Genomic DNA, 25,058 nt, shown 5'->3' on the forward strand with positions numbered 1-25,058 from the left:
TTTCACCGTGTTAGCCAGGATGGTCTCGATCTCCTGACCTCGTGATCCACCCATCTCGGCCTCCCAAAGTGCTGGGATTACAGGCTTGAGCCACCGTGCCCGGCCCCCTGTATGTTTCAATTACACATTGATTTTCTTCCTAGAGGAGCCCTCAGCTTCCTGTGTGTGTCTGAGTATGTGAATGTGTATGTTCTTCTCTCCCCCATTAGAATAGAAGTTCCTGGAGGTCAGGACTGGGCTTCCACCCAGCTATTCTTAGCTGACCTCAGGTGATCTGCCCACCTTGGTTTCCCAAAGTGCTGGGCTTAGCCCCGGGCTAAACGTACAGCTGATCCTCAAAATGTGGCAGACATGGTGGGGGGGTTGAGGAAGACAAGTCAGAAGGCAGTGGGGGAGCTGGGGCTCTGGTGTGACAGTGGAAGGGAGGCTAAGAAAGGGAAGGGGCGTGTTGTCCTAGGTACTTGCGAGGCTGAGGTGGGAGGATTGTTTGAGACCAGCCTGGGCAACACAGTGAGACCCCATCTCTACAAAAAATAAAAAAAAATTAGCCAGACGTGGCGGCGTGCAACCTGTAGTCACAGCTAGTTGGGAGGCTGAGGTGAGAGGATCGCTTGAGCCTGGGAGTTCGAAGTTGCAGTGAGCTATAATTGCACCACTGCATTCTAGCCTAGATGACAGAGTGAGACCCTGTCTCTCTCTTTCTCTCTCCCTTCCTCACACACACACACACAGAGGCTGGGCAAGCTCACTCCTGTAATCCCAGCCCTTTGGGAGGCCAAGGTGAGCAGATGGCTTGAGCCCAGGAGTATTTATTTATTTATTTAAGACCAGGAATTTGAGATCAGTCTGGGCAACATAGCAAGACCCCATCTCTACAAAAAAATTAAAAAGTAGCCATGTGCCGGGCGCGGTGGCTCAAGCCTGTAATCCCAGCACTTTGGGAGGCCGAGACGGGCGGATAACGAGGTCAGGAAATCGAGACCATCCTGGCTAACATGGTGAAACCCCGTCTCTACTAAAAAATACAAAAAACTAGCTGGGCGAAGTGGTGGGCGCCTGTAGTCCCAGCTACTCGGGAGGCTGAGGCAGGAGAATAGCGTAAACCCGGGAGGCGGAGCTTGCAGTGAGCTGAGATCCGGCCACTGCACTCCAGCCCGGACGACAGAGCAAGACTCCGTCTCAAAAAAAAAAAAAAAAAAAAAAAAAAAGTAGCCATGTGTAGTGGCACATGCCTTAGCCCTAGCTACTCAGGAGGCTGAGGTGGGAGGATCCCTTGAGCCTGGGAAGTCAAGAGCTATGACTGTGCCCCAGCACTCCAGCCTGGGCAACAGAACAAGAACCTGTCTTCCAAGAAATAAAAAAAAGAAGGGTAAGGGGCACCTGGAGGGAGAGTTGGGGGCTCAGAGTTGGCAGGGCACTGATGCCAGGGAAATACATTGGTGAAAGTGAGAGACTGTAGTAAGCGCCAGAGAGAAAAGGGAGAGAGGAGGACTTGGGCTCCCAGAAACTTCGGGGGAAGGGACACCTGTAGAGAGGATGGCAGGGAGCCCCACTTTTGTGGCCCCCGTGTCCAACTTTAGGGTGAGATGATGCCTGGGGAGCCCTCAAGTCTGGGCCCCCTCCCTTGGTGGTATCAGCCTGGGCCCATCTCTTGCTGGTCCCTCCCACCCCTGCAACACTCCTTACCTCTTTCAGGTTGAACCTCATGTGGTGACAGAGGATGTGGAAGGGGAGCTGGGTGCCTCCAGTCTGGGGGCGGTAGCCTTTTACCCTTGAGGCCTGGAAGAGCCTTGGGTAGCCAAACTGGTAGCGGGCAGGGAGGGCGAAGCGCAGCCCGTGCTGGTCCCCGTAGCGGTGAAGCAGGCTCAGCACAGAGCTGCTCCCAGATTTATGCGTCTTCAGGAACACCAGTCGCTGCCGGGGTGCGCAGGACGGAAGGGCTGGTCGTAGAGATGGGGCCGAGGGCTGTCGGAGCTGTGGCCCCGGTAGCCTGGGAAGAAATGTAGGGGGAGTGTCCTGTCCCTCAGCAGCAAATGGGTGGAAGGGACAGAGGCCATGGAGGCTTCTGAGTCCCTAAGAGTCACCAGCCCCAGGCGGGGTGGGGAAGAGCAAGTGTGGGGCATCTAGAAGGAGTTGGGGCAAAGTGGGAACTTACCTCCTCTGGAAAGGCCCTCCCAAGAGCTGGAGTGCAAAGCCAATGGTCATGAAGACTCCCAGAGCCACCCCCAGGCTCCGAGGTCCCCAGAGCCGCAGCGTCCTGGCAGGAGACAGAGGGCCCATGTGGCACAGGGAAGGGTAAGATGAGAGAGGGATGGAGCCAGGGCCAGGAACAGGGGCAGAGACAGCTGGAGAAAGCCGTGCAGCCGCGGAAGGCGCCGGTTGCAGATCGGGGGGTCATTCCCCAGGCCTGTTTGCAGTCTTGGTTGAGTCTGCCCCCTGAGTTAGCAGATTTTTGCCTCTGTCAGCGTCTAGGAGGGAAATGAGGGGGGAAGAAGGGAAGTCTAAGGAGAGAGGCAGAGTGAGCCTTCTCTCCTGCTGCAGCTGAGACCTGGTTCAGGGAAGGGGAGTGGCCGGGAATGCGGTCTACACCCAGACTCTCCTAGGTGGCCCCACAACTACTTCCTCTGCTCTATCACTTTCTTATCTCCAATTTCCCCAGCTCCCCACCTACAGTTGTTCCTGAGCCTCGAGGACTTAGAAGGGAAGGAGAGAAAAAGCCCCAGCTCATGAATGAAACAGCCAGCAAGAGAGAGATCAGACCAATCAGCTCATTAAGACAGTCGGGTCAGACCATGGTCGGGACCCTGGCTTCCTCCTGAGCCCCTCTGGCTGTCACAGATGGGGATGAAGAGCCCTATCCCAGGGCCAGGAAGGGAAGCCATATGGTGGGAATGAGGATCAGACAGGACACAGGTGGATGAACCCAGGCAGGAGGAAGGGAGGTTGGACTTCCAGGAGTGGCATTGCAATGGGCAAGAGCCACTGTGTTCTAAATTCCCGCACCTCTTTTTCCTCTGTCTCAGCACAGGGCAGACCCCCATGTGTGACAGGGGCTGGGGCAGACGTGTAGCTACTTGTGAAGCCCAGATCCCCGGACTTAACCCACCATGCCACTTTCCAACCTTATCAGTGCACCCGGAGGAGACTGAAAGGGTGGGGCTGGAGAGGGAGACAGAGAGAGAGAGAGAGAGACAGACAGACAGACAGACACAGAGAGACAGAGAGACTATAACACAAAGATATGGAGAATGGCACAAATACTAACTGTAGAATTCCTTCTCAAGCCTGAGCTTCCTAATCAACCGGGAGTCCAGCCCCGCCCCTTCAGATTACAACTCACGATCAAGGACCACAGCCCCCTCCAACAAGCCCCGACAGCTCCCTGCTCCGATGAGCCAGGGGTAACCCCAGGCAGAGAGAAGCCACACTTTTACTCCCGGAGACCCGCCCCCTCTGGCATCACTCTCCAATTCGCTCCCCGATCACAGCCCCTGGGGTCCAGCTGCGTCTCCCCTACCCAGAGCCCTTCATTTCCTTCCATCCATCTCTCCCTTCCCATGATTGGAGATCCCAGCCCTCTGTCCCCTCCAGCTTTGGTGACTGCCCAGTCAGTTGCCCCTGCCGGGGTCGCATGAACCCCTCACGTCTCCTCCCATAAATTAGAAAGTCCCTCTACTGGTCCTATCCTTGGTTTCATTTCCCACTCACCAGGCCACAAGGGGAGCAGCAAGGGAAATCGGGCCGGGCCCTCCCGCCCTCCCCAGCCACCGCCCGACTCTTGGCTCAGCTCAACTTTCCCCAAGAACTTTCTCAGCGCCCAGGCTCCTCCCTCCTCCCTTTGTCCCGCCAGCCCCAGCAGCTGCTGTAGCTTTGATCACAGTTCTAGGTCTCTCCCCCGCTGCATCTTCCCCTCTCCGGCAGGGCACCCAGACTCCCCTTGGAAGACACCACTTCCACCCCCCTTTCACACTTGGGAATCAATCCTACCATTTTCTCTTGGCTTGCCGCAGAACAAAAGATTCATTCAGGCGGCAGAAAGAAGGAAGGAAGGAGAAAGTGATATTTGAAAGCAGACATTGTCAAAGACGCAGCAAGGTAGCCAGAGACTGATGCTCAGAAAACAAGGCCTCCCATCCTGAAGGCAGGGGACAGTGGTGTGGTCACCTTAATAATGCCTCGTGGCCGGGCGTGGTGGCTCACGCCTGTAATCCCAGCACTTTGGAAGGCCGAGGCTGGCGGATTGCTTGAGGTCAGGAGTTCGAGATCAGCCTGGCCAACATGGTGAAACCCCGTCTCTACTAAAAATACAAAAATTAGCTGGGTGTGGTGGCAGGCGCCTGTAATCCCAGCTACTCAGGAGGCTGAGGCAGGAGAATCATTTGAACTGGGGAGGCGGAGGGAGGTTGCAGTGAACCAAGATCACAACATTGCACTCCACCCTTGCAACAACAGTGAGACTCCGTCTCAAAAAAAAAAAAAAAAAGCCTCATGTTCAAAGAGCATTTTGCAGGTGACAAGGTGCTTTTTCACACAGATTCTATTTGGTCCCCACAATTCTCCCTGTTGTACAAACGAAGATGCTCAGAGGCCCAGAGGGTGGGAGATCAGGGGTTATTCCCTAGACCCGCCTCCTGGGGGACAGGTGCCAAGGGAGGTGAAAAGCTGGCAGAAAATGAGCCAGTCAGAGAGGCTCTGAGACCTCTGCTGGGAGCCAGGGCTCAGGCACTGACGGTGACAGCACAGAAGCCACACATGGGGTCCAATACATTACCATTTATTTACAGAATAAACACAGACTCAAACACTGAAAATGGAGTTTGTGAAGGATGTGGGTGGCAGAGGTGACGAGATGAGCACCCCCCCCCCCACATTGTCTTTTTTAAATTTTGGTTTAAGAAATTGATACTGAAAAAACTCAACAGAACCCAGGCCCATGAAGCCTCACATCCTACTCAAGCACCCCCAGTCCCCTGCCCCACACCCTGTCAGCATCCAGCTTTGTCCATTTCTGAGACCAGATGCCCCCACCCCTCCCGACTTCCAACTTCCTTCAAACCTCTTCCCCAGCTGCAACTCTAAACTCCTCACTTTCTCTGTTGGAGCTGATCACCAGCCCCAGCCTTAGAGGGCTGGAGATTATACCCTCTAAGGAAACCACACTGCCTCCTAAATAAATACCCCAGGCCCCCCTCCCATTACCAAATGAAAAAATAAATATTGTGAACACCCACCCACCTCTGATGAAAATCTCCTGGATTTGGGGCCCCAGCCATTCACCTGCAAAGTCCCTTCTCTACCTTCTCTGCAGCCCCCTTCGACTCCTCCCCAGGCCCAGCTGAGGGGGGAGGAGGGGAAAGGGCCATGAACCCTTCTGATGCTAGGGCACCCCTCCCCTGTTATCGAGGTCCAAGCAGGGCCAGGGATGAGACGGAGAGAACGAGGATGGTTTGGGTGTGAAAACCAATAGATGCCCCCCCACTCCTGCTCCGGCCCTGGTTGTAGCGAGCACTGCCACCTCCTCCTTTGCCCCCAGAACCATCCCTTCTAGGAGGGTATGGAGGCCGAGGAGGCCGGGCTGGGGGAGCCACAGCTCCAGCCATCCAGTCATCTGCATACTGCTGTCCCCCTCCAGAGCCACTGGCATCCTCATCTGCAAGGAAGAAGAGGGACAGAGACAGGATGGGAGGGAGAGGCAGAGGGAGGCAGAGGGAGAAAAAGAAATTGAGATTAAAAACAGAAAGAGAGAGGCAGGGGAGAGGGAGAGGGAGACACGGGTGGATGCCGGGTTGGGTAAAGGAGAAAGACCATGAGTGACAGGAAGGGAGGGAGAGAGGGAAAGAGAGAGATTCGACAGTAGACATAGCGGGGAGAGATCATGATGGGAGACAATGAGACAGAGAAAAAAGACAGGCAGATGGGGAGACAGGATAACAGGAAAAAACAGAAAAATCAGAAGTACACAGAAGCAGAGAGCAGCCAGGAAGAGGGGTGGGGGAAGAGTGACAGAGACAGAGACAGACAGAAGAAGAGAAGAAAACAGTGAGTGTCTGTGCCTTGCCTCTCTGGCAAATTCCACTCTGGGGAGTCAGCCCAATGTCACCCACCACCCTGGCTTCCCAGCCTCCCCCAAGTTGCCCCCTCCCCCATTTCCCACTGCCCTTTGCCCATTATAAGGGTCTTCCCACTGTTCTGTAAGAATGTTTTCGTGTCTCCCCTACTGGCCCGAAAGGATAGAGATCCCCTCATTGATCTGTTACCCCCAGTCTTTGAAGTCAACCCTCAATAAATACTCATTGAATGAATGAATGAATGAATGAATGCTGAGAGCAGAAGCACGGGCGGGAACTACCAGGAGAAAGGAGAGGCTTAAGGGCAATGGGCGGGGCTCAGGCTCAGGAATGCCGGGGTCTCACCCGCGTCCTGCCCGTCCAGGTCGTGTCCCAGTGCGGCTGCCTTCATCCTGGCCGTGGCCGCCCGGAGCTGTAGCCGACGCCGCCGTGTCGGGACATCGGGGCCCGAGGTGTCCACCTTGAGCTCGGGGTTGTTGACCTGCTCGGCCAGGGAGCCCCCAACCACTGGCAGCAAGTACCTGCGAGCAGAGCAGCCCCGAAGCTCTCGCTCGCGCGCGTGGCCCCGCCCCTCCCGGCCGCGGCCCCGCCCCCTGCTGCCCCACCTCGTCCCCGAGGCTCACCTGCCCCGCCCGGCTCCGGTCCAGCAGGGCGCCGCCTCCAGCGAGGCGTCTGCTGCCATGCGAGAGTCTCCGCACACAGTCCTGGACTGCCGGGCCCAGAAGCCCCGCATCCGGGCCAGACGCTCGCGGAGCTCCCACACCTGGGCAGGAGAGAAGGGGCGGGGCGAGCTGGAGCGCAACCCCCATCCCCATCCCTGACCCCGCCCCTCCCGCCCCCAACTCCTTGGTCACCCCACGCACCAGCCGGTGCAGGTTGGTGCCCGCGGCCGTCGTGGGCCGCTCCTCCTCGGTCACCATCGACCACAGCCGGCCCGCCTCTTCTCGGGGGGGCGGGGCTCGACGGTTGCGGGCCGGCACCGGGTGCGGGGGGCCGCACTCCTGAAACACCTGCGGCACGGGGAAGAGACCTCACACAGTCACCCTGGGGGAAACCACACTGCGTCCTCACTCTGACCCCAGAGTCTCTTCTCAGATCCCCTATACTGTCTCCCTGACACACCGTCCCCGCCCCGGGCCTCACCGCCACCCTTCTCTCCCCTGTACCTGGGCGGACACCTTCGCACTGTTTTCCTGCAGGTACATCAAACCCTCCGAGATCTTCACCCCAATGGACTCAGCCGCAAGCTCAAAGGAAAAGGGGCCCTGAAGCTTATCAGCCAGGATCAGGAGACCATCTTAAGGGAGGCAGAGAAAGAGAAAGGATGGGATGAGTGGTGATACTGAACTAGGATGTTCCCGAAAATCCTCATTCGGGCTTTAGAGAAGCAGCAGAGTGTTTCGGGGGAAACTCACATGAGCTCCCTCTCATGTTTTCCCCCAATTTGGCTTTAGAGCCCCTCTCCAGTTCACCTCCAGCCTTACTCGGGACCCTCCTCCATTCCAGACTTTTTTAAAATTTAAATTTAAATTTTAGGATTTTCGGATTTTTTTTTTTTTTGAGACTGAGTCTCCCTCTATCGCCCAGGCTCAATGGAGTGCATTGGCGTCATCTCGGGTCATGCAACCTCGGCCTCCTGGGTTCAAGCAATTCTTCTGCATCAGCCTACAGGCGCCCGCCACCATGCCTGGCTAATTTTTGTATTTTTTTTTTTTTTCTTTTTTCTTTTCGGTAGAGACAGGATTTTACCCTATTGGCCAGGCTGGTCTCGAACTCCTGACCTTGTCCTTGTGATCCGCCTGTCTCGGTCTCCCAAAGTGCTAGGATTATAGGCGTGAGCCACCGTGCCTGGCCAATTTAAGGATTTTTTTAAAAGACAGGGTCTTACTCTCTCGCCCAGGGTAGAGTATAGGGGCACCCTCATAGCTTACTGCAGCCTCTAACTCCTGGGATCAAGGGAGCCTCCTGCCTCAGCCTCTGGAGTAACTGGGACAACAGACACATGTGCCACCATGCCTAATAAGTTCTTTCTTTCTTTTTTTTTTTTTTTGGTAGAGATGGGGTCTAGTTACATTGCCCAGGCTGGCTTCCAACTCCTGGCCTCAAGTGATCCTCCTGCCTCAGCCTTAGGAGTAACTGGGACTACAGGCGTGGGCGCTACCACGCCTGGCTAATTTCTTTCTTTCTTCCTTCCTTCCTTCCTTCCTTCCTTCCTTCCTTCCTTCCTTTCTTTCTTTCTTTCTTTCTTTCTTTCTTTTTTGTAGAGATGATGTCTAGCTATGTTGCCCTGGCTGGGTTCTAACTCCTGGCCTCAAGTGATCCTCCTGCCTCTCAGTCTCTCAAAGTGCTGTGATTACAGGTGTGAGCCACCATGCCTGGCTCCAGGCTTTCTCGAATTCCCTCACCCAAATAGTTGCCCCAGTCAGGCTCCAGTCCCCTGCTGCTGAGACAGCCACGAACCACGTTGAGGCAGAAGCCCTGGCAGGGCATAAGTGAGGGGACTCCTCGGCAAAGGGGACAGCCAATGAGACGCATCAGAGCCTGGCTGCAGCCTTCAGACACCGGCACCTGGGGGCAGAGAGTGGGGCTATGTCCTCCACAAACACTGTGGCTGCTCTCAGCCCGGCTTGGTGCCAGGCACAGACAGAAATCACATACCCCACCCCAGGCCTAGGGCTGGTGACCCCATGTGGCAGCAGGTGAGATTGTCACAGATCTGAGGAGGGAGGTTCCAGGTTGCTGACACTGATTCGTGGGAGGGGTGGAACTAGAGAGGCAGTTAGGGGTGGAGGGAAGATTCAAAGACAAGAGTGAGCCCATCACAGCTGGGGAGGGAGGAGGTGGTCAGGAGGCAGAAGGTGAGGCTGGGAGGTCAGGTAGAGGATGGGCAGTGACAGAGGCCAAGCCAGGCATCTGGCCTTCAGCAGCAGGGAAGTAGAGTCATTGAGGGCTCCTGGGGGGTTGGGCAGGGGCAGTATTCAATCTCTGACTGCTATGGAGATGAGCAGGCCCTTGGGGACTGAGGGGGGTAAGGGTCCACAGAGGGGAGGAGGGGGTCAGAGATCATGGATCGTGGACCAGTGGAGGTTTCACTCCAGCTCCCTCCTTCCTAATTCATCCTGGGACACCAGGGCCTGGAGGCAGACAGAGCCCCAGGCCTGTCCTGCCGGCTGGTGGCTAATTCTTCCTCGTGGGGTCTCTCTCACTTCCACCTCTCCCTCCCTGGCCCCTGCCCACTCTAACCTTAAGCGCTTCGCTGACCACATTTCTTCCAGTCTCCAGGCCCTGCACAAAGGCTCGGGCAGCCACCAGGGTCCGGGTTATCTGGGAGAAGGCAAAGAAGATGAGAAAAACCACAAGGGTGTTATGCGTCAGTCAAGGCTGGAGCCAAGAGACTGCATCAAGAGCAGTGAGGGTTGGGTTTGTGGGGTTCTCTCAAAGTGGGTCGAGTGTTGGGTGGTACAGAGAGGCAGGTTCAAGAGCCCCACAGGAATTACAGTCTTAAAGAAAACCAAAGGAAGGCTTGGGAAGAGATGGAGGGATTATGTTGTACAGGGCTTAGAGATAGAGAAATTGTATATCGGAACTAACACTGAACTTGAAGCCAGAAGACCTGGATGTGAGCCACGGTTCTGCCATTTACTGGCTGGAAAGCTTAACCTCTGGGAGCCTCAGTTTTCTCATCTGTAAAATAAGGGCATGACTCTCTACCTTGCAGGGTGATGATGACAACTAAATGTGATACTATAAAAGAAAATGCCTTTTGCATATTGAATACATAATTCCTGTTTAGTTGAACCAGAGGAAGTCAAGGTGTTAGGATTAGGGTGGGGTTGGCACAAAGGTGGCTGGAGGTTAAGGGTAGGTGAGTGTTTGTGTGAAACTGGGGCACAGAATGGGAGGTGGCAGGGGTGGGGGCATCTGCTTCAAGAAGACCAAGGAGCACTGGGTCGGGCAGTGGTAAGTAAAGCTCAGGATAGGGATCACCAGGTCAGAAATGGCTTCAATGCAGGATGGGAGGATCACCAGGTCAGAGGTGACTGGAACACACCAGTTTGGAGATGAGTGGTGCACAGTTCAGGGGTCACTAGGTCAGAAGTGGTTGAAGCTCAGGCCTCAGGATCCCTCACCTGCAGGCGGAGGCGGCGGGGTGAGTCCCCGAAGGGCTGCAGAGAGCCATCGGTAGATGAGGCCAAGCGTGAGAGGCAGAGCAGGTAGTCAGGGGGGAAGCTGTACTGTGGGTGCAGCAGCGGGAACACTCTCTCCAGGAGCTGTGCCCAGAAATCCGCCAGGGTGTCATCCAACCCCTCACCAGATTCCCCATAGAAGTCTCGCAGCCGAGAGAACAGGCCATTGAATATGAGAGCGTGCTGAGCATACAGGCGGCCGTAGGAGTGGGAGAAGAGCTGGGTCAGAGAGTGCTGGGCTACCGAGAGCATCTCCAGAAAAAACTCTGCAGCAAATGCAGGGAACAGGTGGAAGGTGGGTGAGGCCAGAGAAGGGGAGAAAAGTGAACAGGCAGAGGCAGGAGGGGATGGGAGAGAAGAGAAAAGACAAGTGAATCAGAAACTGAGTAACTCTTAGAGATGGGGCAGACAGGGAATGAGGGAGGGCAGGGCCCTGGAGATAGAGTCTGGGGGGTGGGCGGGCTAAACCAGGGCTGGGAGGGGATGGAATCTTCACAGACCGAGTAAGGAGTGGGGACAGGAGGCTTGCTGGGGTCCTAAGCGCCGAAAGGAGCTATGAAGCTGAGTTTGGGGACCCCAGGTCCTCACCATCAAATTTTCTGTGCCTGGCAGCCAGTGTGTGAACCAGAAAGGAGCCGCTGTCCTCCACCAGGCTTCGGAAGGTGGCCTCAGTCTCCCTGATCAGCCTCTGCTCTGTCTCACTGGAACAGCAGGTGTACTCCTGGGGACAGACCCGGAGGTGCTCACCTGGACAGAGGAGATGTGAAGGAATGGTGGGAAGTGATAACCTAAAATTCCTTCCATTTTCCGCCTCTCTCTGGGGATGATGCCTTCTCTTCCACCTGCCTGGTCTCTTTTCTATTGTCTGCACCCTCTTCCCCACCTGACCCTATTCCCCACCTTATTGTCTCCTCACCCATCCCAAGTTCACTCCCATTAGCCACGGGATCATCTATTTAACAGCTGCCCTGAGGGCCAAGTCAGTGGTCAGAGTGTCCTCAGGTGACCCTCCCCAACGTCCACACCCCAGACCTCAAGGGACTTGGAGGACAGCTTCTAGGGGATGAAGAAAGGGGCTTGGAAGGGTGGGGTTACTGGGTGAGCAATAAAGTATTCTCATAGAAGGGGCTAACAGAAACAGGGAGAACATGGCTGTGAAGAAAGAAACACATAGGGGGGTGTTAATTACGAGGAGGGGATTCCTGGGGTGGGGATGGAGTACGAGCGCTATTCTGTGCATAGCAGGGTTATTGTGATCCCGGTAAGGAAGTTACAGGAGGAGAACAGACACTACTGTGGGATGAAAAGATTAGTATAACGGTCACTCTGAAAGGGAAGAGAGTTATTGTGAGATGAGGAGGCCCCGCCCCCGCCCCCAACCCCAATTCTCTAGTCTTCCTTTCTCCTCACCTGAGATCAGGGCGGGAGGGATTAGGTTTAAGCTATATCCCCGGGCCCCCAGCACCTGCCGGGTCTCTGCACAACTCCGGGTGACCTTTGCCTCGCTCCCGGGTCCGGGACCAGGACCGGGACACAGAGGCAGCAGCAGAAGCAGGAGAGGTCGCAGCACGAACATAGCTGCAGCCACCCCGGGACGGCAAAGTGGGTCCTAAGGAGGAAAGAAGAGCCTCCCAAACTCGGGAATCCGGTACTCGGCCGCGGGACCGCTCCGCGGGTCAGAGAAAGAGCGCTATCCCCGAAAACTGAATACCGAGCGCGATAGCTGGACCAGGCGGCATCTGCCGAGACAATGGGAGCGGGGAGCCGGACAGGGGGCGGGGTCCGAGGCGGGGCCCCGCCAATAATGGCTCGGAGCCGGCTTCAGGGGCGGGGGCAAGGAAGAAATTAAGCCAATGTAGCGCAGAAGCTCGGCAGGGGGGCGGGAACCGGCCGGCACTGAGGAGGTTGGTAAAATGGGGGCGTGGTCTCCCTCGGGGGCGTGGCGATCCTGTTCAAAAGGCGGGGCCTGGGTGGAATCCAGCCTATGGCAATTGAGAAGCCAGATTAAAGGGGTTACTACAAGTCTGGTCCGAAACCCGTCCAATGGAGGGGGAGATTGAGGGTTGCGGGGGTGGGGCCTGGGTGGGGGCGGGGCTAAAGCGGACCGCACGCGTGCCCAAGCCCACGTGACAGGGCAGCACGCCTGAGAGCTTGAGGCCACACGAGGCTGTGGAGCGGCGTAACTCAAACGTGGCGCGCACCAGCTCGCACACTCCCAAGCCTCGCGATAGCTACTGGCCCTGGGCGAGCCGTTGGGATTGCGCTTGCGCACAGCGTGTTTTGTGCCTTCCCGCGCTTTTCTGAACTCTTTCGCCACCGGAAGGGCAGCGGCGGGCGCCTGTGCGGAAGGTGGGGTAGCGAGAGACACCTGAGGGACCTGAGGTGAGGGGCCTTCCCTGAACCCTGCTTCGCCAGAAGTCACTCTTCCAGGCTCTGACAGTGAGGTTTCTCCTTGACACAAGAACACATCGTCTCGCGACCCTCCCGGCCCTGATACTAGGATCCTTCCTGGGCCGTGCCCCTAATGGCCTCTGCCACAGAGCCCGAGAATCCCCTCCCCAGGCCTCCAGAGAAGCGCTTGGAAGGCTCCTCATTCCCGAAGCCGGTTACCCCAGGGGCAGTCGTAGATATTTTTACCTTCTGGAAAAATGGGAAATGCGCGCCTGCCTTTACTCCTTTTGCTTTTCCAGCTCTACTCTCATGGCGCTTCCACCCCCAAATCCTTAAGAGCCTCCCGTTCCATTCCAGGTGGAATCAGGTGCTAGTCCTCTAGAAACGTAAGCCTGGGGTCTTTCTGTATTTTTTTTTTTCTTATTTATTGGTTTAATTTTATTTCATTTTTAAGAACCTGTAAGTTCCCTTGCAGCAGGCAGTTTATACTTCCGAAGCCTCCTGAGAGGGGTGTGTCTGAAGCTGCCTTTCTGTTTGCCTTGCTTGGCTTTTTTTTAATTTAATTTTTTTTTTTTTTTTTTTAAGAGACAGGGCCTTGCTATGTGGCTCAGGCTGGTCTTGAACTCCTGGGCCCAAGCGATGCTCCCGCTTCGTCCTCCCAAAGTACTGGGATTATAGGCGGGAGCCACCGTGCACCACACCTCGGCTTTTGGAGAGCAATTCCAAACTCACTGCCGAGTTTCTGGGGCCTTGGTGTCTGCAATCCCTTGGTGCTTTCTTTGTCTTATTTATTTGTCATTACTATTTTTTGAGACAGTCTTGCTCTGTTGCCCAGGCTGGAGTGCATGGTGCAGTCATAGCTCACTGCAGCCTCCACCTCCTGGGCTCAGGTGATCATCCCACCTCATTCTCCACAGTAGCTGGGACTACAGGTGCACCACCACTCCTGGCTGGTTGTTTTGTTTTGTTTTGTTTCGTAGAGACAGGGTCTTGCTATGTTGCCCAGGCTGATTTCAAACTGTTGGGGTCAGGCAGGCCTCCTGCTTCAGCCGCTCAAAGTGCTAGGATTCCAGGTTTGAGCCACTGTGGGCGCCTTGCCTTTTTTTTTTTTTTTTTTTAAACCTATGAGTTAAATTCCCTTGCAGCAGGCAGTTTACACTTCTGAAGCCTCTAGAGAGGGCTGTGTCTGAAGCTGCCCTGGTGTGTGCTTTGCTCGGATTTTTTTTTTTTTTTTTTTTTGACGCATTTCATGTTGCCAAGTCGTCTCAAACTGGGGGCTCAAGCAGTCTTCCTGCCTCAGCCTCATGAGTAGCTGGGACCACAGGTGTGCGCCACCACACGTAGCTAGTTTTTGCTTATTTTTTGTAGAGATGGGGTCTTGCTATGTTGCCCAGGCTGGTCTTGAACTACTGGGGTCAAGCAGTCCTCCCGCCTCAGCTGCCTAAAGGTCTGGGATTACAGGTATGATCTGTTGCACCCAGTGTGCTTTTTTTTTCTTTTCTTTTTTAAAGAAAAAACCTATGAGTTAAATTTACTTGCAATAGGCAGTTTGCACTTCCATAGCCTCTAGAGAGATGTGTCTGAAGCTGCCCTGGTGTGTGACTTCCTCAGCTGTTGGAGAGCAACTCCAAACCCGCTGTCCAGTTTCTGGGGGGGTGGTGTCCTTAATCCCTTGATGCCTTAGGTCAGCTCTTTGTCTTATTTATTTATTTTGAGATGGAGTTTAGCTCTTGTTGCCCAGGCTAGAGTGCAATGGCACAATCTCAGCTCACTGCAACTTCTGCCTTCCATGTTCAAGCGATTCTCCTGCCTCAGCCCCCCGAGTAGCTGGGATTACAGGCATATGCCATCACACCTGGCTAATTTTGTATTTTTAGTAGAGACAGGGTTTCTCCATGTTGGTCAGGCTGGTCTCGAACCCCCGACCTCAGGTGATCTGCCTGCCTCGGTGTCCCAAAGTGCTGGAGTTACAGGCATGAGTCACCGTGCCCAGCCATTTTTCTTATTTATTATTACTTTTTTTTTCTTTTTTTTGGGGGGGACAGGGTCTTGCTCTGTCACCCAGGCTGGAGTACAGTGGTGTGATCATAGCTCACTGTAGCCTTGAACTCCTGGACTCAAGCAGCCCTCCCACCTCAGCCTCCTGAATAGCTGAATACAGGCATGTGCTACCACACCTATTATTATTTTTGTAGAAATGGGGTCTTGCTGTATTGCCCAGGCTGGTTTGAACTCCTGGGCTCAAGCCATCCTCCTACCTCGGCCTCCCAAAGTGCTGGGATTATAGGCATGAGCCATGGTGCCCAGCCTTTGTCTTAGTTTTTGGTCCCGCTCACCCGACCCCAGAGTTCTAGAACCATTCCCTTGGAAAGAAAGGGACTGGTCAGGGCCGGGGATGGAGAAGTGCTGTGACAGGAGCCCTTTCTTGTATTTCTTTCTTTCTCCAGCTGGATCGCCATACCTACCCTGCAGTCCTCATCGTCCTGGCGCTGTAGCTCCTCCTCTCCAAGCATGTCCTCCCCACTGCAAAGAGCTGCCGGAGGTGCCAAGAGGGTCTTGTCTGCGTCTTCTAGTTCCTCTGCCAGTCTACCCTTTGATGACAGGGACTCAAACCATACATCAGAGGGGTAAGTAGATGTTGCATTGTGTGGCCACTTCCTGTGTCTGTTGCAGCCTTCCGCCTCTTGTTTCCCCACATTGATGATAATATGCGTGGGACTGTGTGAAAACACCAGAAGTGCTATACTTGTTCAGCACAGTGACACCCTCCCTCCAGCTCTAGGTGTTGGCAGTCTTAGGTGTTGTAGACATCAAAATAGTAGTACATCCTGTTTTTCTTTCTTTCTTTTTTTTTTTTTGGAGACGGAGTCTTGCCTTGTTGCCCAGGCTGGAGTGCAGTGGTGTGATCTCGGCTCACTGCGACCTCTGCCTCCCGGGTTCAAGCACATCCTATTTTTAATCCATTATCCATCTTATCTAAACCTCTCTTAAACACATTTCTATGTTCAGCATGTACAACCCCTGGTGGGGGCTGAGAGGTGGCAGATGGGGGAGTAAAGAGTTCTTTATTTGTTGCCTGGCAAATTGTATATACTTTTTAGCCGGTGTCCCCTAGTTCTCCTACTTGGGGATTTTGTAAACAGGTCTGTGTATCTTTATTTATTACCATATATGAGTTTATTCTGTGTAGGTTATAATAATGTATCTTGGTTTTTTATGTTTCCAGAAGGAAAAAAGCTAATTTCATATAGATCTGCTTTATCCCCTAGCTGTTTTAATTGGCTTTCTCTGAATCATTTCTGTTTCTGTCAGTACTACTGTGGGGGACCAGATTATATCAATGTTATAAACTTGAATTGATAAGACATGTGGTTTATGTTTCAAGGGGGTGAAATTTAGGTACATATTACTCTTCCATTTATGGTTGAGTGATAGATGACTTCCTGAGCCATGATTATTTTTCTCTACGAAGAGCAGTGATCTCTACCTGCTAAGTGAGTATCATTTGATTCTCTTATTCGGAGAGAATACTAGGAAGGGTTGTCCTTCCCCTGCCTCATTTCCTCATTCTTCGTCTCCATTGCTTTCACATGAAAGGTTTCCTTTAAGACTTTGTCTCAGCCGGGTGTGGTGGCTGAAGCCTGGGAGGCTGAGGCGGGTGGATCACCTGAGGTCAGGAGTTTGAGACCAGCCTGGCCAACGTGAAACACCTGTAATCCCAACTACTCGGAGGCTGAGGTAGGAGAATCGCTTGAACCTGGGAAGTGGAGGTTGCAGTGAGCCAAGATCACACCATTGCACTCTAGCCTGGGTGACAAGAGTGAAACTCCGTCTCAAAAACAAACACAAAAGATTTTGTCCCAACTTCCTACTAATAAGAAGCTCATTTTTTCTTGAAATCTGAATATGTTTTTCTCATGGAGATGGGGTGCGGTGAGAGACAGAGAAACTATAATTCATTAGCCTTTTATATGGAAGGAATAGGATGGTTGTATTTCAAGAGAACCATACTTTCTCACAGGAATAGTGACTCTTTGTTAGCTGATGAAGGCAGTGACTTTGAAGATAGCTTGAATCACAATGTGAAGAAGAGAGCAGCAAAACGACCACCGAAAACAACGCCGGTGAGTCAGCCATTTTTCTTCTGTTTTTGAATCTTGTGGAGGAAGCAGCCCAGCTACTCAGGAGGCTGAGGCAGGAGAATGAAGCCAGAGGGCGGAGCTTGCAGTGTGCTGAGATCGTGCCATTGCACTCCAGCCTGGGCGACAGAGCAAGATTTTGTCTAAAAAAAAAAAAAAAAAAAAAAAAAAAAGCCTAGAAGAGGTTCAGGTGATATGGTTCGTAAAAAGACAAGATTAAGGGACGGAAATAGGAAGAAGAGAAATTTCGAAGATAATAAGAGAAAAGGATGTTAGGATGTAGAGATACGGGAAAGGGACTCAAGAACTTTTTTTTTTCTCCTAGGGAAAAAAGTTAATAAATTTCATAATAGTATAAAAATCAACTATTTCAGGACTGAGTCTAACTCAGATTCTGCTGTGGAATTGGCAGCTTAAGCCTACTTGTATGATAATGATGAAACCAAGTGTTAATGTCACTTTTACCTTTTTTTATATTTCTGATCTCTTTATACATATCAGGTGGCAAAACATCCAAAGAAAGGGTCCCGAGTGGTACATGGTCATAACCGGAAACAGTCAGAGCCACCAGCCAATGATCTTTTCAGTGCTGTGAAAGCCGCCAAAAGTGACATGCAGGTAAAGCAGTGTCTTACTTCTGTTGATACCATCTCACTTTTTGTAAGGTGGTAAGGACAAGTGTCTACAAACTTGATTTGATATGAACATTTTAGTGAGTATAACATATCAAAAAAGATAAGATTATGGGGTGAATCCTTGGAGTGATAGAAAGGTAACCTTGAATGAGACAACATGTTCTTTTCTTTTCTTGTTTTTTGAGACACAATCGCTTTCCATCGCCCAGGCTGCAGTGCAGTGGCACAGTCTCCGCTCACTGGGTTCAAGCGATTCTCATGCCTCAGGTTCCCAAGTAGCTGAGATTACAGGTGCATGCCACCACGCCCAGCTAATTTTTGTGTTTTTAGTAGAGATGGGGTTTCGCCATGTTGGCCAGGCTGCTCTTGAACTCCTGACCTCAGGTGATCCGCCCACCTCGGCCTCCCAAAGTGGTGGGATTACAGGCATGAGCCACTGCACCCAGCTTTGAGAGAGCATGTTCTTTTCTTAAAGGTATCACAGGAGTGATTACGCCTTTGTAGATTGATGGAGCAGATGAGGAGAGGCATTGCATGACATAGGAAGGAAGTTTGGATGTGGGTGGCACCTTGTTCACCCATGTTATTTTTTAGCTCCATCTTGACAATTGTACTTAATTATTTTTTTCCCTCTCTCTGTTTCTTTTTTTATAATTTTATTGAAGTTCTAATATCCAAAAGTGTACAAAGCTTATATGTCGTTTAAAAAATAAAAATAATCACCCAGATCTCTAGCCCCAGCTCAATAAATGAAACCTTAATAGTGCTGTAGAGATCCTTTGTGTACCTTCTTTCTACCCTACCTCACAGTCCCCTTATTACCCGTCGGTAGACACTAGAGTGAATTTTGTGTTAATCTTTCTCATCTTTCATTGTAGTGTTAACCACTATGAATGTGTTCTTTAATTATGTAAATGAATCCATTATTCAGCCTTCTGTGATTTAATTAGTTCAGTTAACATTGTTTGAGATTTATCCACATTAATGTGTAGTTTTATAGTTTCTGGGAAAATATTTAAAATTTTCAAACATGCAGAATTTTGCTAGTTATATTTTTGTTATTTGATTTCTAACTTTATTGTATTGTAGTCAGGGAATGTAGTGTTTGAAATTTACGTAGGGGCTGGGCACAGTGGCTCACACCTGTAATCCCAGCACTTGGGGAGGCTGAGGCAGGCAGATCACTTGAGGCCAGGAGTTCAAGACCAGCCTGGCCAACATGGTGAAACCCTGTCTCTACTAAAAATACAAAAATTAGCTGTGTGTGGTGGCGTTTGTCTATAATCCTAGCCACTTGGGAGGCTGAGGCGTGAGAATTGCTTGAACCCGGGAGGCAGAGGTTGCAGTGAGCTGAGATTGTGCCAGGGCACTCCAGCCTGGGTGACAGAGTGAGACTCCGTCTCAAAAAAGAGAAAAGAAAAGAAAAATTTATGGAGACTTAGCCTTATGGCCTAGTATTGAGTCGGTACTTTCATTTTGTCTTTTCTGTTTCTTTTTCTCCCTTTGCTTGCTTTCCTTTGGATTTCTTATCTTCTACAAGGACCTGAGCACATTTTAATTCCAGTTGTCTTTTCCATCTTACATGCAGTTGTACAGTGTGTTAATATTTTTTTTGAGACAGAATCTTGCTCTGTCGCCAGGAGTGCAGTGACGTGATCTTGGCTCACTGCAACCTCTGCCTCCGGGGTTCACGCGATTCTCCTGCCTCAGCCTCCCTAGTAGCTGGGATTACAGGTGCATGCCACCTCGCCCAGCTAATTTTTGTATTTTTAGCAGAGATGGGGTTTCACCATGTTGGCCAGGATGGTCTCGATCTCTTGACCTCATGATCCGCCTGCCTTGGCCTTCCAAAGTGCTGGGATTACGGGTGTGAGTCACCGTGCCTGGCCTTTTATTTCTTTTATTTTAGCCCATTCTCCCCCTCTATTATTTTTAAAATTTTATTACACATAGTCATTTTATAGTCTATGGTAGATTATTATCTAAAGTCTTTGTGAATATAATTCTGTCAGTGCATTGTTTCTTTGTATGTTTTACTAGGTTTTATTGTGAGCCACTCATTTTCCCTAGAGTTCTTAAGTGTTGGAATTCTTTGGGGCCTAGGTCAAAGGTGGGTTTTCTTTTTTTTTTTTTCCCCTTGAGATGGAGTCTCACACTGTCGCCTAGGCTGGAGTGCGGTGGCTCTATCTCCACTCACTGCAAGCTCCGCTTCCCGGGTTCACGCCATTCTCGTGCCTGAGCCTCCTGAATAGCTGGGACTGCAGGTGCCTGCTACCACACCTGGCTAAATTTTTTGTATTTTTTTTTTTTTTTTTTTTTAGTAGAGATGGGGTTTCATCATGTTAGCCGGGGTGGTCTGGATCTCCTGACCTTATGATATGCCTGCCTCGGCCTCCCAAAGTGCTGGGAATACAGGCATGAGCCAACACCCCTGGCCAAAGGTGGGTTTTTAAGAGAGGATCCTGCTTTTGCTTTGACAGTTGCCTGGGGACACTCCTGAATCACTTTTTTTTTTTTTTTTTTTTGAGACAGGGTTTCATTCTTTCTAGGCTGGAGTGCAGTAGTGCTATCACAGCTCCCTGCTGGTTTGACCTCCCGCAGTGGCGAGGTGGTGATCCTCCCACCTCAGCCTCTCTCATAGCTGGGACTATAGGCATGTGCCACCATTCCTGACTAATTTATTCTGTTTTTGGTAGACCAGCCTGGGCAACATGAGTTTTACTTTACTTGAGTTACTGCTCCCAGCCTGAATCACTTTTAATTATCTGAATGATTATTCTGGGCTGAGGGTGGTGGCTCATGCCTGTAATTCCAGCATTTTGGGACGCTAAGGTAGACCTTACTTGAAGTCAGGAGTTCGAGACCAGCCTGGTGAAACCCTGTCTCTACTAAAAATAGAAAAATTAGCCATTAGCCAGGCGTGGTGGCACACACCTGTAATCCCAGCTACTTGGGAGGCTGAAGCAGGAGAATTGCTTAAACTTGGGAGCTGGAGGTTGTAGTGAGCTGAGATCATGCCATTGAACTCCAGTTTGGGCTACAGAGTGAGACTCTGTTCCCCCACCCCCGCAAAAAAAAAGGAAAAAAAAAAAAAGATTATTCTGATCATCTATGTGATGTGAATCTTGACTGCAAATCCAGATCTGAGGGCTCACTATGGTTATGAATTCTCAAGGAGAATTTTTTTTCCCTCCACTGCACCCTCAGGTCATAACAAACTAGTTTTCTTGCTGTCCCTATCTGCCCTGTAGGTTTAGTGTTCAATCTCACTTCCTTGAGGATATGACTTTTTGCAGGACCTAGCTTTATTTAGGTGCCTCTTCTTTGACTACTCATCTTGGAAAAAGCTTAGGCTGTATCTCCTGTGCTCTGCATTCCATGCAGCCATCTGGATACAAAGTCAGGGTCCCCAGGGATTAATGAAACCTTTAGGGCAAAAGTCAATTTGCTTACCTCCCAGGGTTGCTACTTAGACCTCATTTTTGACCTGTATGAAATTTTATCTTTCATTCTAGTTCACCAGTACATTGTGAAAGATGTTTTAAATGTTTTACAGAAGTTTAGATGGTTCAACTGGGAAGATCATATGGGATTTCTGTTCTGTCATATTGCCAGAAATAGAAGTCATCTACATTTTTTTTCCTAGTCTTTGGTAGATGAGTGGCTGGATAGCTACAAGCAGGACCAGGATGCGGGATTTCTGGAGCTTGTTAACTTTTTCATCCGATCTTGTGGATGTAAAGGTGAGGAAACTACTCCCCCTTTCTAATTCGCAGCCTTTTGTTCCTATGTCACGAAATTCTTTTTCCATTTAGATAAGTAGGATTAGACATTTCCTAAATAAAGGAAGATGGTAAAGCATTAGAAAAATTTTACTTATTTAGGCTGGGCACTGTGACTCACACCTGTAATCCCAGCACTTTGGGAAGCTGAGGTGGGTGAATCACTTGAGGTCAGGAGTTTAAGACCAGCCTGGGCAACATGGTGAAACCCTACTAAAATACAAAAAATTATCTGGGTATGGTGGCTCATGCCTGTAGAATTGCTTGAACCCAGGAGGTGGAGGTTATAGTGAGCTGGGATAGCGCCACTGCACTCCAGCCTGGCGACAGAGCCAGACTGTCTTCAAAAAAAAAAAAGAGAAAAGTTTCACTTATTTAACTAAATTTTTTTATTGATAAATACAGGAAGTGATCCAGTAGGGAACCATGTTGGTTTAGAGGCAAGACACTTTGGGGAAAAACAAGTAATCATGCTTATGTTACGGCACAAATTTGAAGACACCCTTTAGTCTTTCTAGATGCAATAATCTGTTATTTTCTTACTCTTTATTTCCCAGCTACTTTGCCCATATTTCTCCTCTGTAGCTGTGGTACCCCCAGAACTCTTATTGTCATGGCTTAATTTATTGGGACAGATGGTCTCAGTCAGGTTGTATTATATAAGAAATCAGCACCTGGCTTAGTTTTATTGCTCTCTCTGTTTTTTTTGTTTGTTTGTTTTTTGGTTTTTGTGTTTTTTTTGAGACAGAGTCTCACTCTATTGCCCAGACTGGAGTGCAGTGGCACAACCTTGGCTCACTGCAACCTCTACATCCTGGGTTTAAGCGATTCTTGTGCTTCAGCCTCCCAAGTAGCTGGGATTACAGGCGTGTGCCACCAAACGCGGCTAATGATTGTATTTTTAGTAGAGACGGGGTTTCACCAGGCTGGTCTTGAACTCCTGACCTCAGGTGATCCACCTGCCTCGGCCTCCCAAAATGTTGGGATTACAGGCGTGAGCCATCGCATCCAGCATGTTTTTTTGTTTTGTTTTGTTGTTGTTGTTGTTGTTGTTTTTGGCACAGTTTTTCACTGCTTGATTCCTTTTTTTTTTTTTTTGAGACGGAGTCTCTCTCTGTCACCCAGGCTGTAGTGCAGTTTTTTCTTTTTTTTTTGTTTAAAAAACAAATCCTGCCTCAGGTTTATTTGTACAAATAGTACAGGAGGACACCAGTGCTTCTGTCCTCACATTGGAGACGGAGATCTCTACTCTGAAGCCTTTGTACAGCTTGGGGCACCTTTGGGAGCCTGAGCTGGAACTGAAGCTGGAGCTGCAGCCTGGGCCTTCATTTGATCCTTGGCCTTTGGCTGGCATAGCCTGAGCCCCTTGGCATTGTGGGCACAAGCATGCTTCTCAAGCTTGGGGTGGGCAGTGTAGGCAAGTGGGCTTAACTTCCTTGGGCTTTACGAGAGGCTTGATAGCCTCGGCATGTGCACTTGTGGCTCTGGCATTGTTGCCCTGCATCATCTTTTTTTTTTTTTTTTTTTTTTTTGAGACAGAGTCTCACTCTGTTGGCAGGCTGGAGTGCAGTAGTGCAATCTCAGCTCACTGCAACCTCCGCCTACCGGGTTCAAGTGATTCTCCTGCCTCAGCCTCCTGAATAGCTGGGATTACAGGTGCCCACCGCTATGCCCAGCTCATTTTTTGCATTTTTAGTAGAGACGGGGTTTCACCATGTTGGCCAGGCTGGTCTCAAATTCCTGACCTCATGATTCGCCCACCTTGGCCTCCCAAAGTGCTGGGATTCCAGGCATGACTGACTGCGCCCAGCCGGTCTGCATCTTCTTTAGGCCCTTCTTGTTGTGCTTCTTGGCAAAGCACATATTCCTCAGGAACTTGGTGTCCATCCCCTTAAGAGATTTGTATCTTTGTGATTGGGATTTCTTGATGCCATTTCTGTGCAGTTTTCAGCCTGATTGTGTGAGGTGTGGTTCTTGGATTTGGCCATGTCTACAGCATAACCTGTGGCTCCCTTCCTTTGGGTTTTTAGAGAGATTGCCTTATAGCAAATACAGCGTTGGATGTTGGCAGACTGTTGACCAGGGGGTCTTCTGATTCCCCACCTAAGCTCTTTGCAGAATATTTCCTTGCTCATCTTCAGGTATATCTGTAAATAATCATAGCATCCTGTTATTTTGCTTGTAAGCACCTCATATCCTTCATTCTTTAGGCACTGTGACCCCTGAGATGTTCAAGAAGATGTCCAACTCAGAGATCATCCAGCACCTAACAGAGCAGTTTAATGAGGTGGAAGAAGACGACCGGGATCCTCTTACTCCTCTTATTTCAAAACAATGCCTATTATCCCCTTCTTTTTGATTCTGTGAAATAGGGTAGCTTTTAGAAGGAGGAATTCAGTCTCTTGGGGGTAAAAGAGATCTGAATATGCCTCTCAAATTGGGGAGAATACCTGGAAATGAGGTATAACAGAGGTATTTTTACTAGACTGTTGGGTTTTGACATCCAAGCCCGTATGACTTCATGGACCTTGTGATAACTTTCCCATCCTTTTCATACATCCTTTTGTAGGACTCGGGGGACTATCCTCTGACAGCTCCAGGTCCATCCTGGAAGAAGTTCCAGGGCAGCTTCTGTGAGTTTGTGAGGACATTGGTCTGTCAGTGCCAGTACAGCCTCCTCTATGATGGCTTCCCTATGGACAACCTCATCTCCCTGCTCACTGGCCTCTCAGACTCACAAGTCCGCGCCTTCCGTCACACTAGCACCCTGGCTGGTGAGCATTCATTTTTACTCTGGACATTCTCCCGGGGATTTATAGGACTTTCCTCTGTCTCCCATTCAGGGTCTTATTTCCTACCTGCATCTTGGCTTTTCACTTCAAGGCCATTCCTCTTTTATCCTAAACTTTAATCCAGTTTCTCACTAGTGGAATTTTGAAAAGGGGTAGATCGCAGCAACACTTTCCAGGCTTAATATTTTTGTCAGAGCTCACCACTAGGGGTATGCTGATGGTTAGAAGAAGACCACAAGAGTTAGAGGGAAACAGTCCACTCTAGGACAGGCAGTCTTAGGATTTTAGGGTCACCCTGCTCTGGCTTCTCATTTTCATCTGATTTTTCCTTCGACTCATCCTCTCTCCTCTGACCTAAATAATGATTTCTTTATCTCTTTTTTCTTACTCAAAGCCATGAAACTGATGACCTCCCTGGTAAGAGTTGCCCTCCAACTGAGTCTGCACCAAGATAATAATCAGCGTCAGTATGAGGCTGAAAGAAACAAGGGGCCAGGGCAGAGGGCACCTGAGCGGCTGGAGAGCCTGTTGGAGAAACGCAAAGAGGTGAGGAGTGTTCCCTGCTTCTTCCTTCCCTTTTTCCTAACTTGCATCCACTTCTGCCACAGACTCCCTTATCAGGCCCTGGGCAGTCTTTCAAGATCATGAATAACAGAGTCTGGCAATAGTTTCATAGACCCATCCTGTAAGGGGTCATTGCATGCTCATCTTGTTTCTGGATTGTGGGCTCAATAAATAATGTGTAATTTAGAGTTCTCTCTAATTCCATTTTTGCTCAGTTTTTCTTTGTCAGCACTCATTGTCAGAAGTGTTTAAGTGCTGTACCTGCCTGTCATGCAAGGAATTTTTGACCTACTTGTCAAGTGTGCATGCAGTGTGCAAGTGATCACAGGAGTACTAAAAGCCAACCATTGACAAGGGAGACCAAATTTTCAAGGAATGGAAAGAGCACAGGACTTCCAGTGAACTCCTGGCTTTAAATTCTGTTCCATGTAGTCACTAGCTCCATAGCCTTATGTAACCTCTCTTCAGTTTTCTTTTCGTTAAAAAAAAAAAAAAGGGAT

At 50.5% G+C, this 25,058-nt stretch overlaps 3 protein-coding genes across 9 annotated transcripts in view; 1 reads left to right on the forward strand and 2 right to left on the reverse strand.

The window, feature by feature from the left end:
- The window catches only part of GAL3ST4 (galactose-3-O-sulfotransferase 4), a 13,005-nt gene extending 6,454 nt beyond the window's left edge, over positions 1 to 6,551 (reverse strand). The window contains exons 1-3 of one of the 3 annotated variants that reach the window (XM_023197232.1): positions 6,414 to 6,551; positions 2,156 to 2,468; positions 1,687 to 1,990 (exon numbers count right to left, since the gene is read on the reverse strand). In XM_023197232.1, coding sequence (XP_023053000.1) covers positions 1,687 to 1,990; positions 2,156 to 2,280 — 429 coding nt within the window. In that variant the 5' untranslated portion in view covers positions 2,281 to 2,468; positions 6,414 to 6,551. Of the gene's footprint in view, positions 1 to 1,686; positions 1,991 to 2,155; positions 4,301 to 6,413 lie in introns of those variants that run through there. The other 2 variants (XM_023197233.3, XM_023197231.3) reach the window with 2 other exon arrangements.
- GPC2 (glypican 2) lies at positions 4,759 to 14,044 on the reverse strand. The gene is made up of 10 exons (XM_023197229.3): positions 11,666 to 14,044; positions 10,844 to 11,002; positions 10,199 to 10,521; positions 9,312 to 9,392; positions 8,474 to 8,636; positions 7,235 to 7,365; positions 6,932 to 7,078; positions 6,692 to 6,831; positions 6,414 to 6,589; positions 4,759 to 5,650 (listed from the first exon to the last, which is right to left on the reverse strand). Exons 1-10 carry the CDS (start codon positions 11,829 to 11,831, stop codon positions 5,397 to 5,399), a joined length of 1,740 nt encoding a protein of 579 aa, XP_023052997.1. The 5' UTR covers positions 11,832 to 14,044; the 3' UTR covers positions 4,759 to 5,396.
- Positions 14,045 to 14,829: 785 nt separating this feature from the next.
- STAG3 (stromal antigen 3) overlaps positions 14,830 to 25,058 on the forward strand; it is a 34,980-nt gene continuing 24,751 nt past the window's right edge. For all 5 annotated transcript variants that reach the window (XM_023197225.3, XM_023197222.3, XM_023197223.3 and 2 more), the window contains exons 1-7: positions 14,830 to 15,273; positions 16,668 to 16,770; positions 17,287 to 17,403; positions 21,067 to 21,163; positions 23,413 to 23,489; positions 23,772 to 23,976; positions 24,389 to 24,540. In XM_023197225.3, the coding sequence (XP_023052993.1) occupies positions 15,158 to 15,273; positions 16,668 to 16,770; positions 17,287 to 17,403; positions 21,067 to 21,163; positions 23,413 to 23,489; positions 23,772 to 23,976; positions 24,389 to 24,540 (867 nt within the window). In that variant the 5' untranslated portion in view covers positions 14,830 to 15,157. The remainder of the gene's footprint in view (positions 15,274 to 16,667; positions 16,771 to 17,286; positions 17,404 to 21,066; positions 21,164 to 23,412; positions 23,490 to 23,771; positions 23,977 to 24,388; positions 24,541 to 25,058) is intronic.

This window comes from Piliocolobus tephrosceles, chromosome 8 (assembly GCF_002776525.5).
Source record: "Piliocolobus tephrosceles isolate RC106 chromosome 8, ASM277652v3, whole genome shotgun sequence".
NCBI classification, from domain to species: domain Eukaryota; kingdom Metazoa; phylum Chordata; class Mammalia; order Primates; family Cercopithecidae; genus Piliocolobus; species Piliocolobus tephrosceles.